The sequence below is a fragment of the Salmo salar genome, chromosome ssa02, assembly GCF_905237065.1.
Source record: "Salmo salar chromosome ssa02, Ssal_v3.1, whole genome shotgun sequence".
Lineage (NCBI taxonomy): Eukaryota > Metazoa > Chordata > Actinopteri > Salmoniformes > Salmonidae > Salmo > Salmo salar.
The window spans coordinates 21,843,111-21,864,282 of NC_059443.1; the positions used below are offsets into that span (position 1 = coordinate 21,843,111).

Here is a 21,172-nt window from a genome sequence, read left to right on the forward strand (position 1 = left end):
GGAGGGAGAACATAATTCATCCTATTTCTTTAGACTTGAGAAATTTCACTCTACAAATAACACTATCCATAAGTTAAACATTGATGGTGTTATTACAGATGACCAAAAATGTATCGCTAAATACTGTAGCAATTTTTACTGAAAATTGTATAGCTCTACGTACTGTCAGGAATCCACAGATATGTTTTTTGACTCACTGAATAATGTTCACTCTATCGGTGATATAGAATCTAAACAGTGTGATGGACCCATCAAAGTTGAAGAGATTATAGAGTCAATCAAACATCTAAAGAACAATAAATCACCAGGTGTTGATGGAATTACATCAGAATTTTACAAATGATTTTCTGAACAAGTAGCTCCCTTCCTATTTGAAGTATTTTTAGAGAGTATTAAAAGCAATGTTCTCCCTCCTACAATGAGTCAGGTGTTAATAACACTGATACCTATGCCTAAAAAAGAAGTGCTGCTCATCGATAACTGGCGTCCAATTTGTCTTCTTAATAATGACTATAAGATATTAGCCTTACTACTTGCAAAAATAATTAAAGAAGTCCTGGATGCAATCTTTGATTAACCACAGTCTGGCTTTATGAGGAACAGACATATTTCTAACAATATCAGACTAGTATTAGACATACTTGACTACTCAAACCTAATAACCGAGGATAGCTTCATATTATTTTAGGATTTTTATAAAGCATTTGACACAGAGCATCAGTTCCTCTTCCACTCCCTTGAGAGACTTGGCTTTGGGGATTTTTTCTGTAAGACTCTCTATACAAATGGTAACAGCTCTATCAAATTGAAATATGGCACCTCACATAGATTTGAGTTAAAGAGAGGAATTAGGCAAGGTTGTCCTATCTCTCCATACCTGTTTTTATTAATCACCCAACTTCTTACAAATTCTTTAAAAAATAGTCCTGTACAAGGTATTTCCATAGCTGGTAAAGAAATTATTATAAGCCAGCTGGCTGACGATACTACACTTTTCCTGAAAGACACCAACCAAATTCCCGTATCAATCAATGTGATACAATCCTTTTCCAAAGTGTCTGGTCTATATCTTAACATTAATAAATGTGAACTCATGCCTGTCAAAGATTGTGTGACACCTTCATATTATGGCACTCCAGTGAAAGAAGAACTTACATATTTAGGCATAACCATTACAAAGGATCAGAAGTCTAGAGGCTTATTAAATTTTAACCCTCTTATTAAAAACACCCCAGAAGAAGCTAGATCAACGGCTACAGAAGGACTTATCTTTAAAAGGAAAGTCCTAATATCCAAGGCTGAAGGTATCTCTAGACTAACATATGGTGCTCTATCTTTATATCTTGATGGTAAAATAAGCAAGGAGATAGACCAGATGCTTTTCAACTTTCTGTGGAGAAACCGTAACCCATTACATTAGGAAAACTGTTGTAATGAACACTTATGAGAATGGTGGGCTGAATTTTCTGGACTTAACTACCTTAAATAATACTTTTAAGATCAATTGGATAAAACAATTCCTAAGAAGACCCACTTCTATGTGGAATTTTATTCCTCATCATGTCTTCTCTACTTTTGGTGGCCTTAACTTCATGTTGGTTTGCAATTATAATAGTAACAAAGTTCCAGTGAAACTTTCTGCTTTTCATTGGCAGGTTTTCTTGTCATGGTCCTTAATTTATAAGCATATTTTTTTCTCCACACAGATATTATATATGGAATAATCGGGATATATTGTATAAAAATACTTCTTTGTTTTTAGAATATTGGTTTCCGAAATAATATCCTATTGGTGAGCCAACTGGTAAATGCAGAGGGTCTTTTACTTAGTTATAAGGAATTCTTATCACTTTACAAGGTCCCTGTAACACCTAAAGATTTTGCAATTGTTTTAGATGCCATTCCCTCAGGTGTTGCTTTATTATTCAGGAAAGTGTCAAGACCTGACCCTCAGAGCCTACCTTCCATTGACCCTGTTGATTCATCAGTAGGAGAGATTTGTTTCTCTTTTGGTCCATTCAACAACAGAACGATACAAACCTTATTTCAGCAGGATGTTGTATCTATACCTTATGTCATGCCTTATTGGAATGGTTTTATTGATAATATCTGTTGGAAAAAAATGTGGATGTTGCAACACATACCTACTTGTTAACAAAATTAAGGAAGTTTCCTTTAAAATTATTCAGAAATATTATCCTGCCAACAACTATATGAAGAAGTTAAAGGAAAACATCAACTCAAATTGTTCCTTTTGTATTGACCACCCAGAAACAGTGTTGCATCTTTTTTGGCATTGTATTCATGTAAGAAAACTTTGGCAAGACATCAGTAGATTTATAATTGAACACATTTATGAAGATCTTACACTATTGTGGAGAGATGTACTTCTTTGATTCTTTACCTACGATAGAAATAAGCTGAAACATTTTTATGTAATTAATTTCATTATTCTTTTGGCCAAATTTCATATTCACAAATGTAAATTTACAAACAAAACACCACATTTTCTTACCTCACAAAAAGAAATTGAAATGTATTTTAAGACAATTAAATACTCTACTTACAAAAAAGCTGTTAGAATTCTAAGTGTATGTATGTCCCTGAAGGTCCTTGTGTAACGTGATATTGTACCCCCTAGCCTAATTGTCCTTTGTATATTATTTATATATACTTGTGTTCCCACATGTACTTTCTGTATTGACTTGTTGTTAATAAAAAATACAAAATAAATTAAAAAAATGTTTCCCATGCCAATAATGCCCCATGAATTGAATGGTTAGATCAATGAGACAGTTAAAAAAAAAAAAAAAAAAAACTATGAGACAGTTATTTCACTGGCTGTATAAATGTGAAAAATTCGCTTCCTCAGTGAGAGGTATCCCACTAGCGGATAGTGGGAGAAGATGGAACGGTATGGATTTTGGCCGAGATCCTGCAAATATTATCATCAATTAAACATTTGATCTCAATACAGTTTTCTGTTCCCAAAACTAGCATCTGTTATGAACAGAATAGACAAAATTTTGTAGACTTCACCCTATTTCATAAGTTTTAAAAAATCGCGCTGTTTAGGAGTGCAAATGCGAATTGAGTTATTGCACACGCACACTTTACAGTAGGCGTTCCGTAACGGAAATAGGCAGATGTATACTAGAACGCGCCAATAGGATATCGCTAGCGCGTGCTTGGTTCTGCCCACTACGACTCATTTGATCCCATTGGAAACGACAAGCTGTGGTCTGTCTTGGTTTAGTTAAATCTTTGCTACAGTCAAATGCGTTTCCTTGTTTAGTTCCACTTCCGCATCTGACATAAAGTAACGCTAGACGCTGTATAATGATTTTATAGCATAAATAGTTTGTATTAAAGTACATTTTATAGCGGACTGTTAAAGGACATGGTTTTGTAATTGTGCGTGATCGAAATTGATTACCAGGTCTGTTGCATTTGCATGACAAAACAGGGGACACGGTGTGCCATTTAACTAGCTTAGCTTGCTTTTGCTAGCTACTTGATCAGAACAGCTAGATTGTAGCCACTTCAACCTACGCTAACGGAATAGCTGGCTACATCTTTTCAGAATGAAGGTATGTCTAAAAGTTGTTTGTATTACAATATCAGCCGAGGCTAGGGGTGTATTCAGGATGCGTAACGTTCTACAACGTTTCAAAAGTTGCATGACAGCTGCTTTGTTAATTACGGCTTTATCTATTTCGCAATGATATCCGACATCTACCACAGTGTTCATGTCAAGCTCGTTTCTGTAATTGAACGTTCAATTCAACACAGTTTACGTTCGACAGTTTTGCCTTGCGCGCTCACGGAACGTTGCAGCAACCATCCTGAATGCACCTTAGGTCAGGGGTGTGCAAGTCAAGATGGCGGGATAGTTTCATTTCCTGCAAACAGAGATGTTATGCCGCGTTCAAAACAACGGTGAACTCAGAAATCGCTAACTTCCGAACGTTCAAGACAACTGGAAACTCGAAGAAACGAGTTCCGATCATTAAACAAAACTATTTTTTCCAACTCCTAGTTCCAACTCGGGAACTATAAATAGGGCCTCTCTAGAGCTCCGACTTTCCGACCTATAGATCAGTGACGTCATGATTTGACCTCGTATTTTTCCGAGTTCTCTTGAACGCACCATTCGTGTAAGCCGCTTTGCCTCGTTATTTTACTTGTCAGAGTTCATATGGTCAGACTCGCTGTTGTAGCAGAGTTTTGTCTTGGTAGGCCTACTTGCACATGCTATGTATCTCATGTCTTGGGAATCACAGAAATGGTGACAGTGTACAAAACATTAGGAACACCTTCCTAATATTGATTTGCACCCTGCTTTCCCCTCAGAACAGCCTCAATTCTTCGGGGCATGGACTCTACAAGATGTCGAAAGCGTTCCACAGGGATGCTGGCCCATGTTGACTTCAATGCTTCCCGCAGTTGTGTCAAGTTGGCTGGATGTCCTTTTGGGTGATTGACCATTCATGATACACACAGGAAACTGTTGAGCGTGGAAAAACCCAGCAGTGTTACAGTTGTTGACACTCAAACCGGTGCGCCTGGGCACCTACTACCATAACTCCTTCATCTTTTGTCTTGCCCATTCACTCTCTGAATGGCGCACACATACAATCCATGTGCTTAAAAATCCTTCTTTAACCTGTCTTATCCCCTTCATCTATATTGATTTGAAGTGGATTTAACAGGTGACATCAATAAGGGATCATAGCTTTCACCTGGTCAGTATGTAATGGAAAGAGCACGTGTTCCTAATGTTTTGTACAATCATTGTAAATATCACAAGCAAGGTTTTTTTTCTCAGTGGTCCCACTACAGCATTAAAAGTGCAGCACTCGTTTACTGCTTTTATCAGTGTCATTGTGTCCAAATGAATTGGTTAGGCAATTACATTTACATTTACGTCATTTAGCAGACGCTCTTATCCAGAGCGACTTACAAATTGGTGCATTCACCTTATGATATCCAGTGGAACAACCACTTTACAATAGTACATCTATATCTTTTTTGGGGGGGGAGGGTTAGAAGGATTACTTAATCCCATCCCAGGTATTCCTTAAAGAGGTGGGGCTTCAGGTGTCTCCGGAAGGTGGTGATTGACTCCGCTGTCCTGGCGTCATGAGGGAGCTTGTTCCACCATTGGGGTGCCAGAGCAGCGAACAGTTTTGACTGGGCTGAGCGGGAACTGTGCTTCCGCAGAGGTAGGGAGGCGAGCAGGCCAGAGGTGGATGAACGCAGTGCCCTTCTTTGGGTGTAGGGACTGATCAGAGCCTGAAGGTATGGAGGTGCCGTTCCCCTCACAGCTCCGTAGGCAAGCACCATGGTCTTGTAGCAGATGCGAGCTTCAACTGGAACCAGTGGAGTGTGCGGAGGTGCGGGGTGATGTGGGAAGTTTGAACACCAGACGGGCTGCGGCGTTCTGGATGAGTTGTAGGGGTTTAATGGCACAGGCAGGGAGCCCCGCCAACAGCGAGTTGCAGTAATCCAGACGGGAGATGACAAGTGCCTGGATTAGGACCTGAGCCACTTCCTGTGTGAGGCAGGGTCGTACTCTGCGAATGTTGTAGAGCATGAACCTACAGGATCAGGTCACCGCCTTGATGTTAGCGGAGAACGACAGGGTGTTGTCCAGGGTCACGTCAAGGCGGACACAATGGAGTTGTCAACCGTGATGGCGAGATCATGGAACGGGCAGTCCTTCCCCGGGAGGAAGAGCAGCTCCGTCTTGCCGAGGTTCAGCTTGAGGTGGTGATCCGTCATCCACACTATGTCTGCCAGACATGCAGAGATGCGATTCGCCACCTGGTTATCAGAAGGGGGAAAGGAGAAGATTAATTGTGTGCCGTCTGCGTAGCAATGATAGGAGAGACCATGTGAGGATATGACAGAGCAAAGTGACTTGGTGTATAGTTAGAATAGGAGAGGGCCTAGAACTGAGCCCTGGGGGACACCAGTGGTGAGAGCACGTGGTGCGGAGACGGATTCTCGCCACGCCACCTGGTAGGAGCGACCTGTCAGGTAGGACGCAATCCAAGAGTGAGCCGCGCCGGAGATGCCCAACTCGGAGAGGGTGGAGAGGAGGATCTGATGGTCCACAGTATCAAAGGCAGCAGATAGGTCTTGAAGGATGAGAGCAGAGGAGAGAGAGTTAGCTTTAGCAGTGCGGAGAGCCTCCGTGACACAGAGAAGAGCAGTCTCAGTTGAATGACCAGTCTTGAAACCTGACTGATTTGGATCAAGAAGGTAATTCTGAGAGAGATAGCAAGAGAGCTGGCCAAGGACGGCACGCTCAAGGGTTTTGGTGAGAAAAGAAAGAAGGGTTACTGGTCTGTAGTTGTTGACATCGGAGGGATCGAGTGTAGGTTTTTTGAGAAGGGCTGCAGCTCTCGCTCTCTTGAAGACGGAAGGGACGTAGCCAGCGGTCAAGGATGAGTTGATGAGCGAGGTGAGGTAAGGGAGAAGGTCTCCGGAAATGGTCTGGAGAAGAGAGGAGGGGATAGGGTCAAGCAGGCAGGTTGTTGGGCGGCCGGCCGTCACAAGTCGCAAGATTTCATCTGGAGAGAGAGGAGAGAAAGAGGTCAAAGCATAGGGTAGGGCAATGTGAGCAGGACCAGCGGTGTCGTTTCACTTAACAAACGAGGATCGGATGTCGTCAACCTTCTTTTCAAAATGGTTGACAAAGTCATCCGCAGAGAGGGAGGAGGGGGCGGGGGGAGGAGGATTCAGGAGGGAGGAGAAGGTGGCAAAGAGCTTCCTAGGGTTAGAGGCAGATGCTTGGAATTTAGAGTGGTAGAAAGTGGCTTTAGCAGCAGAAACACAGGAAGAAAATGTGGAGAGGAGGGAGTGAAAAGATGCCAGGTCCGCAAGGAGGCTAGTTTTCCTCCATATCCGCTCGGCTGCCCGGAGCCCTGTTCTGTGAGCTCGCAATGAGTCGTCAAGCCACGGAGCAGGAGTGGAGGCCCGAGCCGGCCGGGAGGATAGGGGACATAGAGAGTCAAAGGATGCAGAAAGGGAGGAGAGGAGGGTTGAGGAGGCAGAATCAGGAGATTGGTTGGAGAAGGATTGAGCAGAGGGAAGAGATGATAGGATGGAAGAGGAGAGAGTAGCAGGAGAGAGAGAGCGAAGGTTGCAACGGCGCAGTACCATCTGAGTAGGGGCAGAGTGAGTAGTGTTGGAGGAGAGCGAGAGGGAAAAGGATACATGGTAGTGGTCGGAGACTTGGAGGGGAGTTGCAGTGAGATTAGTAGAACAGCATCTAGTAAAGATGAGGTCAAGCATATTGCCTGCCTTGTGAGTAGGGGGGGACGGTGAGAGGGTGAGGTCAAAAGAGGAGAGGAGTGGAAAGGAGGCAGAGAGAAATGAGTCAAAGGTAGACGTAGGGAGGTTAAAGTCACCCAGAATTGTGAGGGGTGAGCCATCCTCAGGAAAGGAACTTATCAAGGCGTCAAGCTCATTGATGAACTCTCCAAGGGAACCTGGAGGGCGATAAATGATAAGGATGTTAAGCTTGAATGGGCTAGTGACTGTGACAGCATGGAATTCAAAGGAGGAGATAGACAGATGAGTAAGGGGAGGAAGGGAGAATGTCCACTTGGGAGAGATGAGGATTCCAGTGCCACCACCCCGCTGACCAGATGCTCTCGGGTATGCGAGAACACGTGGTCGGACGAGGAGAGAGCAGTAGGAGTAGCAGTGTTTTCTGTGGTAATCCATGTTTCCGTCAGCGCCAAGAAGTCGAGGGACTGGAGGGTAGCATAGGCTGAGATGAACTCTGCCTTGTTGGCCGCAGACCGGCAGTTCCAGAGGCTGCCGGAGACCTGGAATTCCACATGGGTCGTGCGCGCTGGGACCACCAGGTTAGAGTGGCAGCGGCCATGCGGTGTGAAGCGTTTGTGTGGCTTGTGCAGAGAGGAGATAACAGGGATAGACAGACACATAGTTGACAGGCTACAGGAGAGGCTACGCTAATGCAAAGGAGATTGGAATGAAAATTAACTAAACAACTGGGGAAGCGAGAGAGCAGGGCCTCCCTCACTAACCATTCACTGAAACACTCAAATATAACTTTTCCAACTTCCACTTTAGAAATTATAATTGATGTAAACTACAGTGTTTCAATGTTTCCAGGAATAGGCTCAAACTTAGTTTATTCAGCTAGATAACTTGGTACAGTATTCTTCCGTGAAAACCCACCTAGTGCACCGTGTCCTATGACGCCGTAGCTAACTAGCATGCTAGCATCCAATAACACACGGTTAGCACCAATACTTGGTTACAACAAACTAACAATGGATCATTCGTGTCCGTGTCTAGTTCCTTTCATAACGCAGAAGTAATTAAACATTGGCTAGCTAACACAAAGTCAGTCCTGCTAGCTATACAAGTGGACTACACAACTCAGAAAGTTAAGCTTATGTTGCAAAAATCTTATTGACTAAAAATGATACAGTACTGCTAGCTGGTAGAGTTGGCTAGCTAGCAGTGGCTGCGTTAACCTTTACCTTTTATCTTTGATACAGAGACAACTATGTAGCTATGTTGCTAGCTAACATTACACTAATCAAAACGTTCCGTTGTAATGTATTTAGTTTCTACAGTACTGCTAGTTGGTAAAGTTGGCTAGCTAGCAGTGGCTGTGGTGTTGTGGTGTTGACGCCGTTTGGAAAACGGCGCGAACGAACGAATACAGCTGGCTAGCTAACCTTGTTAGTTTCTCAAAGTTAGTTTCTCAAAGCTACACCTACACCTTTAGCTACACCTTTATCCTTGATGCAAAGACAACTATGTAGCTAGCTAGCTAGCATTACACTAATCAAAACGTTCCGTTGTAATGTATTTCGTTTCTACAGTACTGCTAGTTGGTAAAGTTGGCTAGCTAGCAGTGGCTGTGGTGGTGTTGACGCCATTTGGAAAACGGCGCGAACGAACTAACGAATACAGCTGGCTAGCTAACCTTGTTAGTTTCTCAAAGTTAGTTTCTCAAAGCTACACCTTTAGCTACACCTTTATCCTTGATGCAACGACAACTATGTAGCTAGCTAACATTACACTGATCAAATCGTTCCGTTGTAATGTAATGTAATGTAATGAAATGTAATATTACCCACGGAGCGAAGTACAGCACGACTACTCACTCCAGCATCCGGAAGCAGTCATGCAGTGAAACAGACCAAATAAGCCTTACAAAGTATAGTATTTTAATCGTGTACCATTATATATTTTCCCCAGGTGTCCATGTCCCCCCCACACACAGCGACGTCTGTGTGGCTGTTAGTTCTGGCTGTTCAGCTGGTCTTGTTGGTGTGTGGAGGCCAGGCCAGTGACGATACCAAGAGATGTAAGCTGTTCTCTGAGTCCCCAGCAGAACGGAAGGTCCTCAGTCTTCTAGAACCGCTCACTAACAAGACGTAAGGAATGACCGTTTTAGAAATGGAAGAAAACATAGAAATATCTGTGGTATATCCTATTGCTTTACCAGGTGATTGGTATCAAATCAAGGGTTATCAGCAAAAAAGTAAGACCACGCACACTGACCTCCATTGCTTGGGGAGATGAAATTATACTTTGTCAGCTGTCACAGGAATTAGCTTTGCATGATGTTATAAAAAGGTTATTGTTCAGCAGTCAGGAGGCCACATTAAGCTTGGAAACTCCCTTAGTTTTCATTTTCCAGAGATTGTTCATTTTAGTCTACATCACTCATGTAACATCACACGTAACACTTATACATGGTAACGTTACCACAGTTTTTTCCCCCCACGGTTCCCTTGGTTACAGTTTCTCTGTGGGGACGACAAGCGGCAAGGACAACTACACGTACCAGTTCCAGGTGTGTGGGGATGCTGGGAAAACAGTAGGAGCGGGACTCGTTCAGACGGGAAAAAAAAGTGAGACAGTGCTTGGCCTGTACACTGCAACACAGGCTATCGGAGGAAGTAAGAATGTCCGGGTTCTTTATCTTTTCTTTGAAAAAGTCATGTGACGGTCGTATCAGTGTGTTACGGTATATTATAGTATCTCTGTAAGTCAGCTCTAGCATGACCAGATATAGTGATGCCCTTTCTCTCTCCCCTTCCATCTCTCTCGCTCGCTCTTTCTCTCTCGCTCTCTGCTACCCATCACCCTCTACAGGTGACTGGGTGATGTTGATCTACAGCAACGGCACCAAGTATGACACCCACTGTTCCAAGGAGATGAGGAAAGCCATCGTCATGATCTCTTGCAACAGAGGAGTGGAAATGGTGAGAGAGGGAAGGGAGGGTTTGGTCCATATTCTTCAATGTCTATAGATCACTGTGGTGTGATGATTTGACATGCCTCTCTCCCTGTCACACATTGACGCACACCTCTCTACATCCCCTCCTATCGTCCTCCCTCTTGCTCAAACCTCTGTCTTCCTCTCTTTCTCTCACTCTCCCCATTTATCTGTTAGGGGAAGCTGGAAGTGGTGTTGGAGGAGAGGGAGAGGGAGAGGGACTGTTTCTATCTGTTTGAACTGGACTCCAGTGCGGTCTGTCCCGCTCTGCCATCCCAGCTCAGTGCAGGCTCCATAATACTCATAATGTTAGTACTAAGATTATGCATCCTTCCTTATTACACACATTCCGGTGACTACAAAAATACTCCAACTTATCCCCAACCCGCTGGCTGGCACGCAGGGCAGCAACCAAGGCTCTCCATTTGTCTCTCCAACAAATACTCAATACCCTATGAAATGGACTTGTCATTTGCTCACAACAAACAAAGCTACAAGACCAAGCAAAATGGATCATATTTACATATTTATTGGTATTCATTATGATAATGGTCTCTTATTTCCTCAACGCTTAACACAGCAGAACACCAGAATAATTATCACTGTGAATCATTGTGATGTTTCTTCATGTGTCAATTAATGGGATGGGTTTCCAACTGGGGATTTGACACCATTTTCTTTTTTTCATTCCTCTGTCCCAGTGGGTTCGTCCTCTTGTCAGTGTACCTCATTTGTGGATTCCTTTACCAGCGGTTGATTGTTGGGGCCAAAGGGTTGCAGCAGTTCCCCAACTATGTCTTCTGGACGCAGGTTGGCAACCTGGCAGCGGTGAGTGTTTGTAGAAGTCACATCACTGTCTCACGTCAGGTGGCGTCACTACTACGTGAAGCTCGTCCCTCAACCGTTCTGTCTTGTAGGATGAGGACCTAATCGAAAAAAATCTAGATTTTGCTCATCCGCCTAACACTAATTCCGAAAATCGCTCCTCTCTTAGTAGCTATGACGTACGGGCTACTACGGCAAATTATGCTCGCTCAGTTGAGCAAACTTGCTCCAGCTAGCACCCCATTGCAAGCTGTTTGAATGGCCATACAGTAGCTAGTTTGCCAGCTTGTTGATGAAGTACGGCAGCAAAGTTCTGGGACTGTTCTCAGAAATCAGCATGTATCTGACTCAGACAGGTGGCACTGTTCCTTCGCTTCTTTGGAACATTTGGCCATCGCGATAATGTCCCAGAGAGCAGTCATCTGTGCCTTAGAACTCTGCGCGCTAATCACGGCAGAACAGATATCATAAACTAATTTATCCATTAGCTGGAACTTCACTACACTAGCTAGCTAGAGGGAGTATTCAGCATGGAGTGTGTGAACTGGCATTATTAACATCCCTGCCTTTCATTTCATATGGATTGATTTGAGACTGGTTCGGTAAGCAGACACGAGCTAGATAGCAAATTTCTGTGCACATTTCGAATTTCATAAATACTGATTCTACCACCACAAAATACCTTAGCTAGAGAATTAGCTAGTGAAGACTTGCTCATGAAAAAACATCAATATTAGCTACAGGATTATTGTTTTTGGTAAGATTAACTCTTGACTCTTTTGAAGATGAAAGGGGGTTTAGTGGACGATGTCACCGTGTTAACATTTTTGAGCTTCTTTCTAGCTATGCCATGAGTGTTTGCGAGTTGTCAGATAGTGCAACGGCCGTCTGCACTGAACTATCTGACGTGAGACGATGGACGTCACATATCTCTCTGGTACAAATTCAAACCCTATCCCCTACGAGTGTTTTAGGTTGGAAGAGGTTATATGGGTTGATTTGGGATTATGTCTGTTGGAGGTTATATGGGTTGATTTGGGATTATGTCTGTTGGAGGGTATATGGGTTGATTTGGGATTATGTCTGTTGGAGGGTATATGGGTTGATTTGGGATTATGTCTGTTGGAGGGTATATGGGTTGATTTGGGATTCAGGGTCTGTTGAAGGAGGGTATATGGGTTGATTTGGGATTATGTCTGTTGAAGGAGGGTATATGGGTTGATTTGGGATTCAGGGTCTGTTGAAGGAGGGTATATGGGTTGATTTGGTATTTTAGTGTCTATGTTTGGGGCGGCAGGTAGCCTAGTGGTTAGAGCATTGGGCCAGTAACCAAAAGGTTGCTGGATCGAATCCCCGAGCTGACAAGGTAAAAAATCTGTCGTTCTGCTCTTGAACAAGGCAGTTCCTAGGCCATCATTGTAAATAAGAATTTGTTCTTAACTGACTTGCCTAGTTAAATAAATGTTAAATAAAATATGTTGGATGGGTTTGGGATTCAGGGTCTGTTGAAGGAGGATATATGGGTTGATTTGGGATTCCGATTTGGATTTGGGATTCAGGGTCTATGTTGAAGGAGGGTATATGGGTTGATTTGGGATTCAGGGTCTGTTGAAGGCCACATTTATGCATTACTTGAGGGCACTTAGCTGTTCTTTTGAGGGCTAGGATTGGCTAGTCAGTCATAACTCTTCTCACTCTCTCTCCCTCACCCTCAGGATGGATGTAATTTTGTGTGTAGGACACAGGGCCCCGAAGAGGAACCTCCCACATACAGGGGTGTGTCCACAGAGCCAGAGGAGCAGCCAGAAGAGAGGGATGACCACTTGCTTCCCATGTGATGTCAGTAGTGGGAGGGATCTATCCCGTGTGAAGCTTTTGACGCTTTCGGATAGATATTGCCCTTAGGCACAGATCTAGGATCATCACTTACTCTCTCCATAAAACTGACCTCAGTTCAGTGTCTAGGCGCAACTTCATCCTAGTTCATTTTGACAGTTTCAGGGATGAGTTTAGAGGTGGGCACACCAGTTTATGGAAGGCTGGAGGATCTGTGACATCTTTGACTCCTCAATACTTAGTTTGTTATATTAGATGGTAAGTCACCTGCCCTGGTTTGCATGGCCCAGGCGTCATTATTTGGAGGTGGCAACAAAAACCTGGATACACTTTTTTTTCCCTTTCATGAACTGGAGTGGCCACCTCTGGATGCAGAGTGATGTCTCAAAAACGGACTCTGTTACATCTGGTTCATCTGGCACAATAGGTGTTGTTACTAGTTAACACTGCCACAAAGTCATGAACCCCACCTATTTCTACAATTTATCTTCTTAAAATCTGATTTTTAAACCTAACTAACCTTAACAACACTGATAACCTGATGCCTAACCCTGACTTTTAAATTGAGACCAAAATAAAAAGGTTGTTTTCATAAATTTTCACGATAGAGCCAATTTTGACTTTGTGGCTGTCTTATCTAGTGGAAACCGTAAGGCCTTTCTACATGACTGACGTGTTAGTGCTGACACAATGCAACCATAGGAACAGTTTCTAACACGTGACTCCCATCCAGTGTTTCAGTAGCTAATGGCTGTGTACTGACTCGTAGGTCACACTTTATTTGGCCTTCCCTGTAGCTCAGTTGGTAAAGCATGGTGTTTGCAACGCCAGGGTTGTGGGTTCGATTCCCACGGGGGGCCAAGTACGAAGAAAAAAAAAATGTATGGAATGAAAAAAATGAAATGTATGCATTCACTACTGTAAGTCGCTCTGGATAAGAGTGTCTGCTAAATGACTAAAATGTAAATTTGAAGGTCTGCTTATACACTGCTTAGAATCATTTTCACATGGTAATATTACAGTAAGTGAATACGCAGGCTTTTGTTCATGATTTATATGCTTACAGGTCATTGTAATAAATGGTTTATACATTTAAAATGGTTAGATATATTTACTATTGTTAAGAAATAAATAAACACACTTAGCCTAAAGTTTTCAAATGGGTAAAATATTTTATAATGACCTTCAAATTAAGTTGGACCACAATACACTGCAGTACAGAGCCATTTCAACCAATGCACTGCTAGAGACACACATTTAGTCCGTGTTACTATTTTAGAGTAGGATGCTGACTGGGCCTTGACCAAAATGTACTTCTGACCCATTATACCTTTTCCTTAGCTATTTGAAGAGTAGGGTTGGAACCTATTCCATTGTAATTCTGTTCCCATCAGTTCACTTCCTATGTTGACAAAATTGAAATGGCATTGACCCCAACCATGGTACTGAGTAGTAGTCTACTATTATGCTGTGTTCATAACCAAGTGGGAAGGTGGTAATTACCAGTTGTGAAGTTGTAAATACCAGTTGGATGCATTTTACGTTCTTTGAATTTGTTGAGAAATGCTGATTGGCTAATGGCCAACAAGCGGCATCATCTGTAAATTAAAAGTACAGCTTTCACGCTTGTAAACAAATTATAGTGTTAAAAATCCATATTAATTGTTTTTTATCAATAATGTTTTGTTGCATTTAACAGCCAAAAATGCTGTTATCGAGGTAATTTTCTTATAGGTGATGTCAGAGGTCACCATGAGGGAGAAGTCGGAGCTCAGAGATCATAGACAAGTTTCCCACTAGTTATTACCAGTTGAAAGGGTGTTCAAGTGGTTATTTCCCAGTCGTATGTGGTAAATACCACCTTCCCACTTGGTTATGAATGCAGCATTAATGATACTGAGGACATTGATGATGATTTTGTAATATAATGCTGTGATTGAACAAGTCCTTCATAAGGCAACAGAAGGCACTTTGTGTTCAACAGTAAAATGGAGGAACTTAAGTAATTTATATAATCAAGAAAAATACACATGTACTGTCTGTGACATGTGGGTGAATGTTTTTTTTATTTTGTTTTTGCTTCTTTGTGATGTTTTTAAAACAAACAAAAAACTTGGCCCATGGCACTCGCTTAGTTCAATGAAGACCTGAAAGATGGCATTAGTTAGACCCGACCCAGGACAACAGGTCCCAATGAGATGTGACGAAATGGATCAGAACTAAACCAGGTCTGGGTTCAATGGATTTGGTCAGTTCTGACTTTGGCTTTAGTTTGTGATGCTATTTGTACTTGCAGATGAGGGGAAGAGTAAAAGAGAATTTGTTTAGTTTGTTTTGCGCTTTTGCATCAACATTAAATATGAATAAAGTGTTTGATTACAGTTCTGAATCTGTCATGTATGACACGTTTTAGTGTGCTGGCGTGTTAGCAGGGGCAGTTAACTCTAAGCAACACAATGTAAAACATAATAAAAATATTTTTAAAACAACTGCTCTCTGTATGTACTGATAAAATATGATTCATATTTAATCAATATTTAACCAATATACAACTGGTGAGGGCTGTTCTAATCCGTGACGCGGAGTGTCTGAATACAGCCCGTAGCCATGGTATATTGGCCATATACTGTACCACAAACACCCAAGGTACCTAATTGCTATTATAAACTAGTTACCAATGTAATTAGAACAGTAAAAAGTCATTTTTTGTCAAACCAGTGGTATACGGTCTGATATACCACAGCTTTCAGCCAATAAGCATTCAGGGCTCGAACATGATACAGATAAATAAACTCAGCAAAAAAAGAAACGTCCATTTTTCAGGACCCTGTCTTTCAAAGATAATTCGTAAAAATCCAAATACCTTCACAGATCTTCATTGTAAAGGGTTTTAACACTGTTTCCCATGCTTGTCCAATGAACCATAAACAATTAATGAATATGCACCTGTGGAACAGTCGTTAAGACACTAAGAGCTTACAGATGGTAAGCAATTAAGGTCACAGTTATGAAAACTTAGGGCACTAAAGAGGCCTTTCTACTGATTCTGAAAAATACCAAAAGAAAGATGCCCAGGGTCCGTGCTCATCTGCGTGAACGGCATGAGGACTGCAGATGTGGCCAGGGCAATAAATTGCAATGTCCATACTGTGAGATGCCTAAGACAGCGCTACAGGGAGACAGGACGGACAGCTGATCGTCCTCGCAGTGGCAGACCACGTGTAACAACACCTGCACAGGATCGGTACATCCGAACATCACACCTGCAGGACAGGTACAGGATGGCAACAACAACTGCCCGATGGAGGGAACACACAATCCCTCCATCAGTGCTCAGACTGTCCGCAATAGGCTGAGAGGCTGGACTGAGGGCTTGTAGGCCTGTTGTAAGGCAGGTCCTCACCAGACATCACAGACAACAACGTCGCCTATGGACACAAACCCACCGTCGCTGGACCAGACAGGACTGGCAAAAAGTGCTCTTCACTGATGAGTCGCAGTTTTGTCTCACCAGGGGTGATGGTTGGATTCGCGTTTATCGTCGAAGGAATGAGCGTTACACCAAGGCCTGTACTCTGGAGTGGGATCGATTTGGGGGTGGAGGGTCCGTCATTGTCTGGGGCGGTGTGTCACTGCATCATCGGACTGAGCTTGTTGTCGTTGGCGGCAATCTCAACGCTGTGCGTTACAGGGAAGACATCCTCCTCCCTCATGTGGTACCCTTCCTGCAGGCTCATCCTGACATGACCCTCCAGCATGACAATGCCACCAGCCATACTGCTCGTTCTGTGCGTGATTTCCTGCAAGACAGGAATGTCAGTGTTCTGCCATGGCCAGTGAAGAGCCCGGATCTCAATCCCACTGAGCACGTCTGGGACCTGTTGGATCGGAGGGTGAGGGCTAGATTCCCCCCAGAAATGTCCGGGAACTTGCAGGCGCCTTGGTGGAAGAGTGGGGTAACATCTCACAGTAATAACTAGCTAAGCTGGTGCAGTCCACGAGGAGGAGATGCACTGCAGTACTTAATGCAGCTGTTGGCCACACCAGATACTGACTGTTACTTTTGATTTTGACCCATCTATGTTCAGTGACACATTATTCCATTTCTGTTAGTCACATGGCTGTGGAACTTGTTCAGTTTATGTCTCAGTTGTTGAATCGTATGTTCATACAAATATTTACACATGTTAAGTTTGCTGAAAATAAGTGCAGTTGACAGTGAGAGGACATTTCTTTTTTTGCTGAGTTTAGATAAAAATAAAGTAAGATTTTTTTCCAGTTTAATAAGTCATAGACTAGACTATCATCCTACCACAGTTTCCCTCTGGAAGATGAGGTTGAGGAGGGCTAAGTAGCAAGCCAACACCTCCACCTGGAGTAGGGTCCTCAGCTTGTCTATCTCAGCCTGGACAGAGGGCTCTATCTGCAGGTAACTCCAGTGGAAGTCCCTGGGAGGGTCCCCTCCCTGGTGGTAGTGTCTCACAATCATCACTGCTCTCTTCATCTGAGAACACTTTTCTACCTCCCCCTCCCTATTCAGAATGTACATGTAGGTCTGGACCTGGTAGCTGTACTTGTTACTGTTGGGAATTTTAGTGACCAGTTTCCCAACCATGCTGCCGGTAGTGCTTTTGCATTCGATCACGAGCCGCTCACGTTTCTTCTTTTCAGCCGCCTTTCTGTTTTTTCCCGAATTGTCCGTCTGGATTTGGGCCAGGAAGTCCAACCTTCCGCTGAGGAATCCATACTCCACCTTGTTGCCTTTGGTGTATGATGCTGTCCTGGTTCCACCTGACCCGCCCTCTCCCAGCTCATGAAAGAACTTGAGCATTTCCAACTCATCTGCTTCATTCTGGAAGAACATACCGAACCTCCGAGGCCCGGGTGACACTCCGTTCCTCCAAAACACTGACTCGTCACAATACTCTTTGCTCTCAATGTCTTTCACATTCACTCTGGTCCCTTTAGTCACTATCGAAGACACCTCCCCCACCTCCAACCTAGCCCAACTCCTGGTTGCACTGGTGTACATAGCCGGTGTTGAGACAGCCGTATCACCCATGTACCTATTCCTCAGCCTGAACCCTCGGCCTGTGTTGGTCTTGTTCTCCCTCCAGTGTTTCCTACGCTGCTCTTTATCATCCTCTTGGTCAAAGAAGAGGAATTTGGTGATTTGAAGGACCTGGCCGTCCCTTTTCATGGCCAGAAAGTTTTGAACCTCCCGGCAGCCCAGTCGAGGAACAGCTTTGAACCGGATGTTAAAGTGTTCCAGGTCTGAGATGATGGCCTGGGCATCCTGGATTCTGCTCTCCATGTTAGCCAGCTCAATCACCTGTGGGGTTAGGACACCTTCAGGGAGCCTGACGCTCAATGATTTCATCAGCTGGAGGTAGTCCTGCTGGGTTAGATGTGAGTCTTCTCCTGGTCTTCCACCAACCACAGCGCTATATCCTGCTTCAACATCTTCTCTCTGTCCTACCTCATCCTCACCCCCTCCTCCCAATTCAGCTCCCCCTCCCCCTCCACCTCTTACACCCAAACTTCCATTACCTCTCCCACCCACCCCTCTGTTCACTCTTCCTCTCTTCTCTATCTTCAGTTCTACTGGTTCTACATCTCCCTGGCCTAGACCGTCTCTATTTGCAGTCCCTCCCCTTCCTCTCCCTCCTCCTCTTCCTCTTCCTCGTCTTCCTGGACTTCCGTCCCTTACTTTGAGTTCTTCTCCATTTTCTATCCCTTCAACCTTTCCATTCTCTCTAGCATTCCCCTTTCCATTTGTTCCTTTGACATTTGTGACACTTATAACGGATTTGATTACTAGCTCTGTACTTCCGCCTGCAACTTCCCCCTCTCTGTATTTACTCCATGCTGCTCCTACTTTGCCTCCCCCCTTTCCAACACCGGTCTTTGCACCCTTTCCTCCAATATTTTCCTGACCTAGAGCACATTTTTCTGCCCTATTCCCCCTCCCTTTGCTTCTCTTTCCCTTAACTGGAGGTCTTAATTCCTCACCTCCTTCGGCACTACCTCCTTTTCCGCTTGTCTGTCGTTCCTTCACTCCTCTGTTTCCCATTCTTCCTCCTCTGCCAAAGCTACGATCTCATATGGAAGCCTGTCATGTTGGCCAGAGTTGCGGTCAGAGACTCTAGCCTCTGTAGTGGATGGAAATGGAAAATGAAAAGATAGACCAGTTGGGTGGTTTGGTGATTTGTTGAAGTGACTCACAATCAGTTCAAACCTCAAAGTAGAGAAGACTGGGACAGTCAGCCCACTATTTCACAATATCCTCTCTCACTTTTGTCAGTTTCTTTTCTCCATGATAGTGGTGTAATCATTGGCATATGCCTAAAAGAGGCAACTCCCAATGTAAGGGGTGTGGACTTATTGATACAAAAAGGAAATTACATCAAATTTCATCCTTTCTGATAAAAATGCCTCTAATATCAACAACAATGACTACAAATAAAAGAAACACAAAACATACATCAACCTTTTTCCAGTGCAGTTAAAGCTATTGAACAGGCCCCAAAGCAGTTACAAATTAGCAACATATTGTAGAAATTGGTATTTGTAACATCACACGAATTGCAGGAAAAAATATTTTTGCAGGACGTAAAATATCATACGAAATGGATGACGTTATACACAATTGTGCACAATTTTCGGGGACCCGTTTTGGCTCGTGAGCTCTACTTTCAAAACTACTGGCTGAAATTATACAAAATCTTTATTACGCATCTGTTATTCTACAACAAATAATTAGATGGGCTTACTGTCGTTTTCAAGTGGCTTCATTGAAGTCTTCCAGGCCTTTTATTTGGACCCTTGCTGAGAACAGTAGACTTTCTGAAATGTACTACTGTTGATAGGTCGAGTGATATGTTGTACTGTACAATTTAGCCTTTGTCAATGGCAGATACTGTTGTTGCTTGAGTCTCCACCTTAGTTTCCACTGCTGTGTGTCATCCTGAACTGGAATGTCCTGTTTGGTGTGAGAGCACGTCACACACTCTCTCTCTCTCTCTGTCATGTCAGCTTTGTATTTGGAGTTGTGTCTTCAGGTGTGCATGAACTTTATAGCATATGAGTCCTCTTACTCTCCCTCTGTTTCTTTAAATTATAAAGATTACACATTTTTCCCTTCTATTTTGTATAAAATAGCAATAGCAAACAAAATAGCAAACAAATAGTAGACATTCTTCTAAATCCCTGAAATAGGTAGGCAAAGCAAACTTTAATGACACACGAGTATAAAAAAAGAGTGAGTTTCAAAAGTATTGGGACAGTGATCATTTTTTGGGGGGCTCTTCACTCCAGCACTTTGGATTTGAAATGATACAATAAAGTGCCGACTGTCCGGTTTAATTTGAGGGTATTTTCATCCATATCGGGTGAACCGTTTAGAAATTACCGCACCTTTTGTACATAGTCCCCCCATTTTAGGAGACCTAAAGTATTGGGACAAATTCACTTATATGTGTATTAAAGTAGTCAAAAGTGTAGTTAGTATTTGGTCGCATATTCCTAGCACGCAATGATTACATCAAGCTTGTGACTCTTGAAACTTTTTGGATGCATTTGCTGTTTGTTTTGGTTGTGTTTATGATTATTTTGTGCTCAATTGAAATGAATGCGTTTAATTACTTCTGCGTTATGAACTAGACACGGACACGAATGATCCATTGGTAGCTTGTTGTTACCAAGTATTGGTGCTAACCGTGTGTTTATAGGATGCTAGCATGCTAGTTAGCTAGTTAGCTACGGCGTCATAGGACACGGTGCACTAGGTGGGTTTTCACGGAAGAATACTGTACCAAGTTATCTAGCGGAATAAACTAAGTTTGAGCCTATTCCTGGAAACATTGAACCACTGTAGTTTACATCAATTATAATTTCTAGTGGTAGCTAGAAAAGTTATATTTTAGCGTTTTAGTGTTTCAGTGAATTGTTAGTGAGGGAGGCCCTGCTCTCTCGCTTCCCCAGTTGTTTAGTTCATTTTCATGCCAATCTCCTTTGCATTAGCGTAGCCTCTCCTGTAGCCTATCAACTTTGTGTCGGTCTATCCCTGTCCTCTCCTCTATGCACAGGCCATACAAACGCTTCACATCGCGTGGCCGCTGCCACTCTAACCTGGTGGTCCCAGCGCGCACGACCCACGTGGAGTTCCAGGTCTCCGGCAGCCTCTGGAACTGCCGGTCTGCGGCCAACAAGGCAGAGTTCATCTCAGCCTAT

General features: G+C 43.3%; 1 protein-coding gene and 1 long non-coding RNA gene across 3 annotated transcripts; one reads left to right on the forward strand and one right to left on the reverse strand.

Moving 5' to 3' along the window:
• The first annotated feature begins 3,218 nt into the window (after positions 1-3,218).
• On the forward strand, positions 3,219-15,429 carry LOC106576801 (cation-dependent mannose-6-phosphate receptor). Of its 2 annotated transcripts, XR_001322015.2 has the most exons (8): positions 3,219-3,590; positions 9,253-9,431; positions 9,802-9,959; positions 10,156-10,265; positions 10,457-10,587; positions 10,981-11,107; positions 11,948-12,041; positions 12,820-15,429. XR_001322015.2 is itself a non-coding variant. In XM_014154229.2 (7 exons), the coding sequence occupies exons 1-7, from the start codon at positions 3,585-3,587 to the stop codon at positions 12,940-12,942; spliced, it is 834 nt and encodes a 277-aa protein (XP_014009704.1). In that variant the 5' UTR covers positions 3,221-3,584; the 3' UTR covers positions 12,943-15,429. The 2 variants fall into 2 exon arrangements, 1 of the variants encoding a protein (XP_014009704.1); XM_014154229.2 differs by lacking the exon at positions 11,948-12,041 and having other exon boundaries at positions 3,221-3,590.
• Positions 9,205-19,904, reverse strand: LOC123728263 (uncharacterized). Its single transcript, XR_006760177.1, has 3 exons — positions 19,714-19,904; positions 18,953-19,092; positions 9,205-9,421 (listed from the first exon to the last, which is right to left on the reverse strand). It is a non-coding gene; the product is annotated as an uncharacterized lncRNA (long non-coding RNA).
• Positions 19,905-21,172: the final 1,268 nt, after the last annotated feature.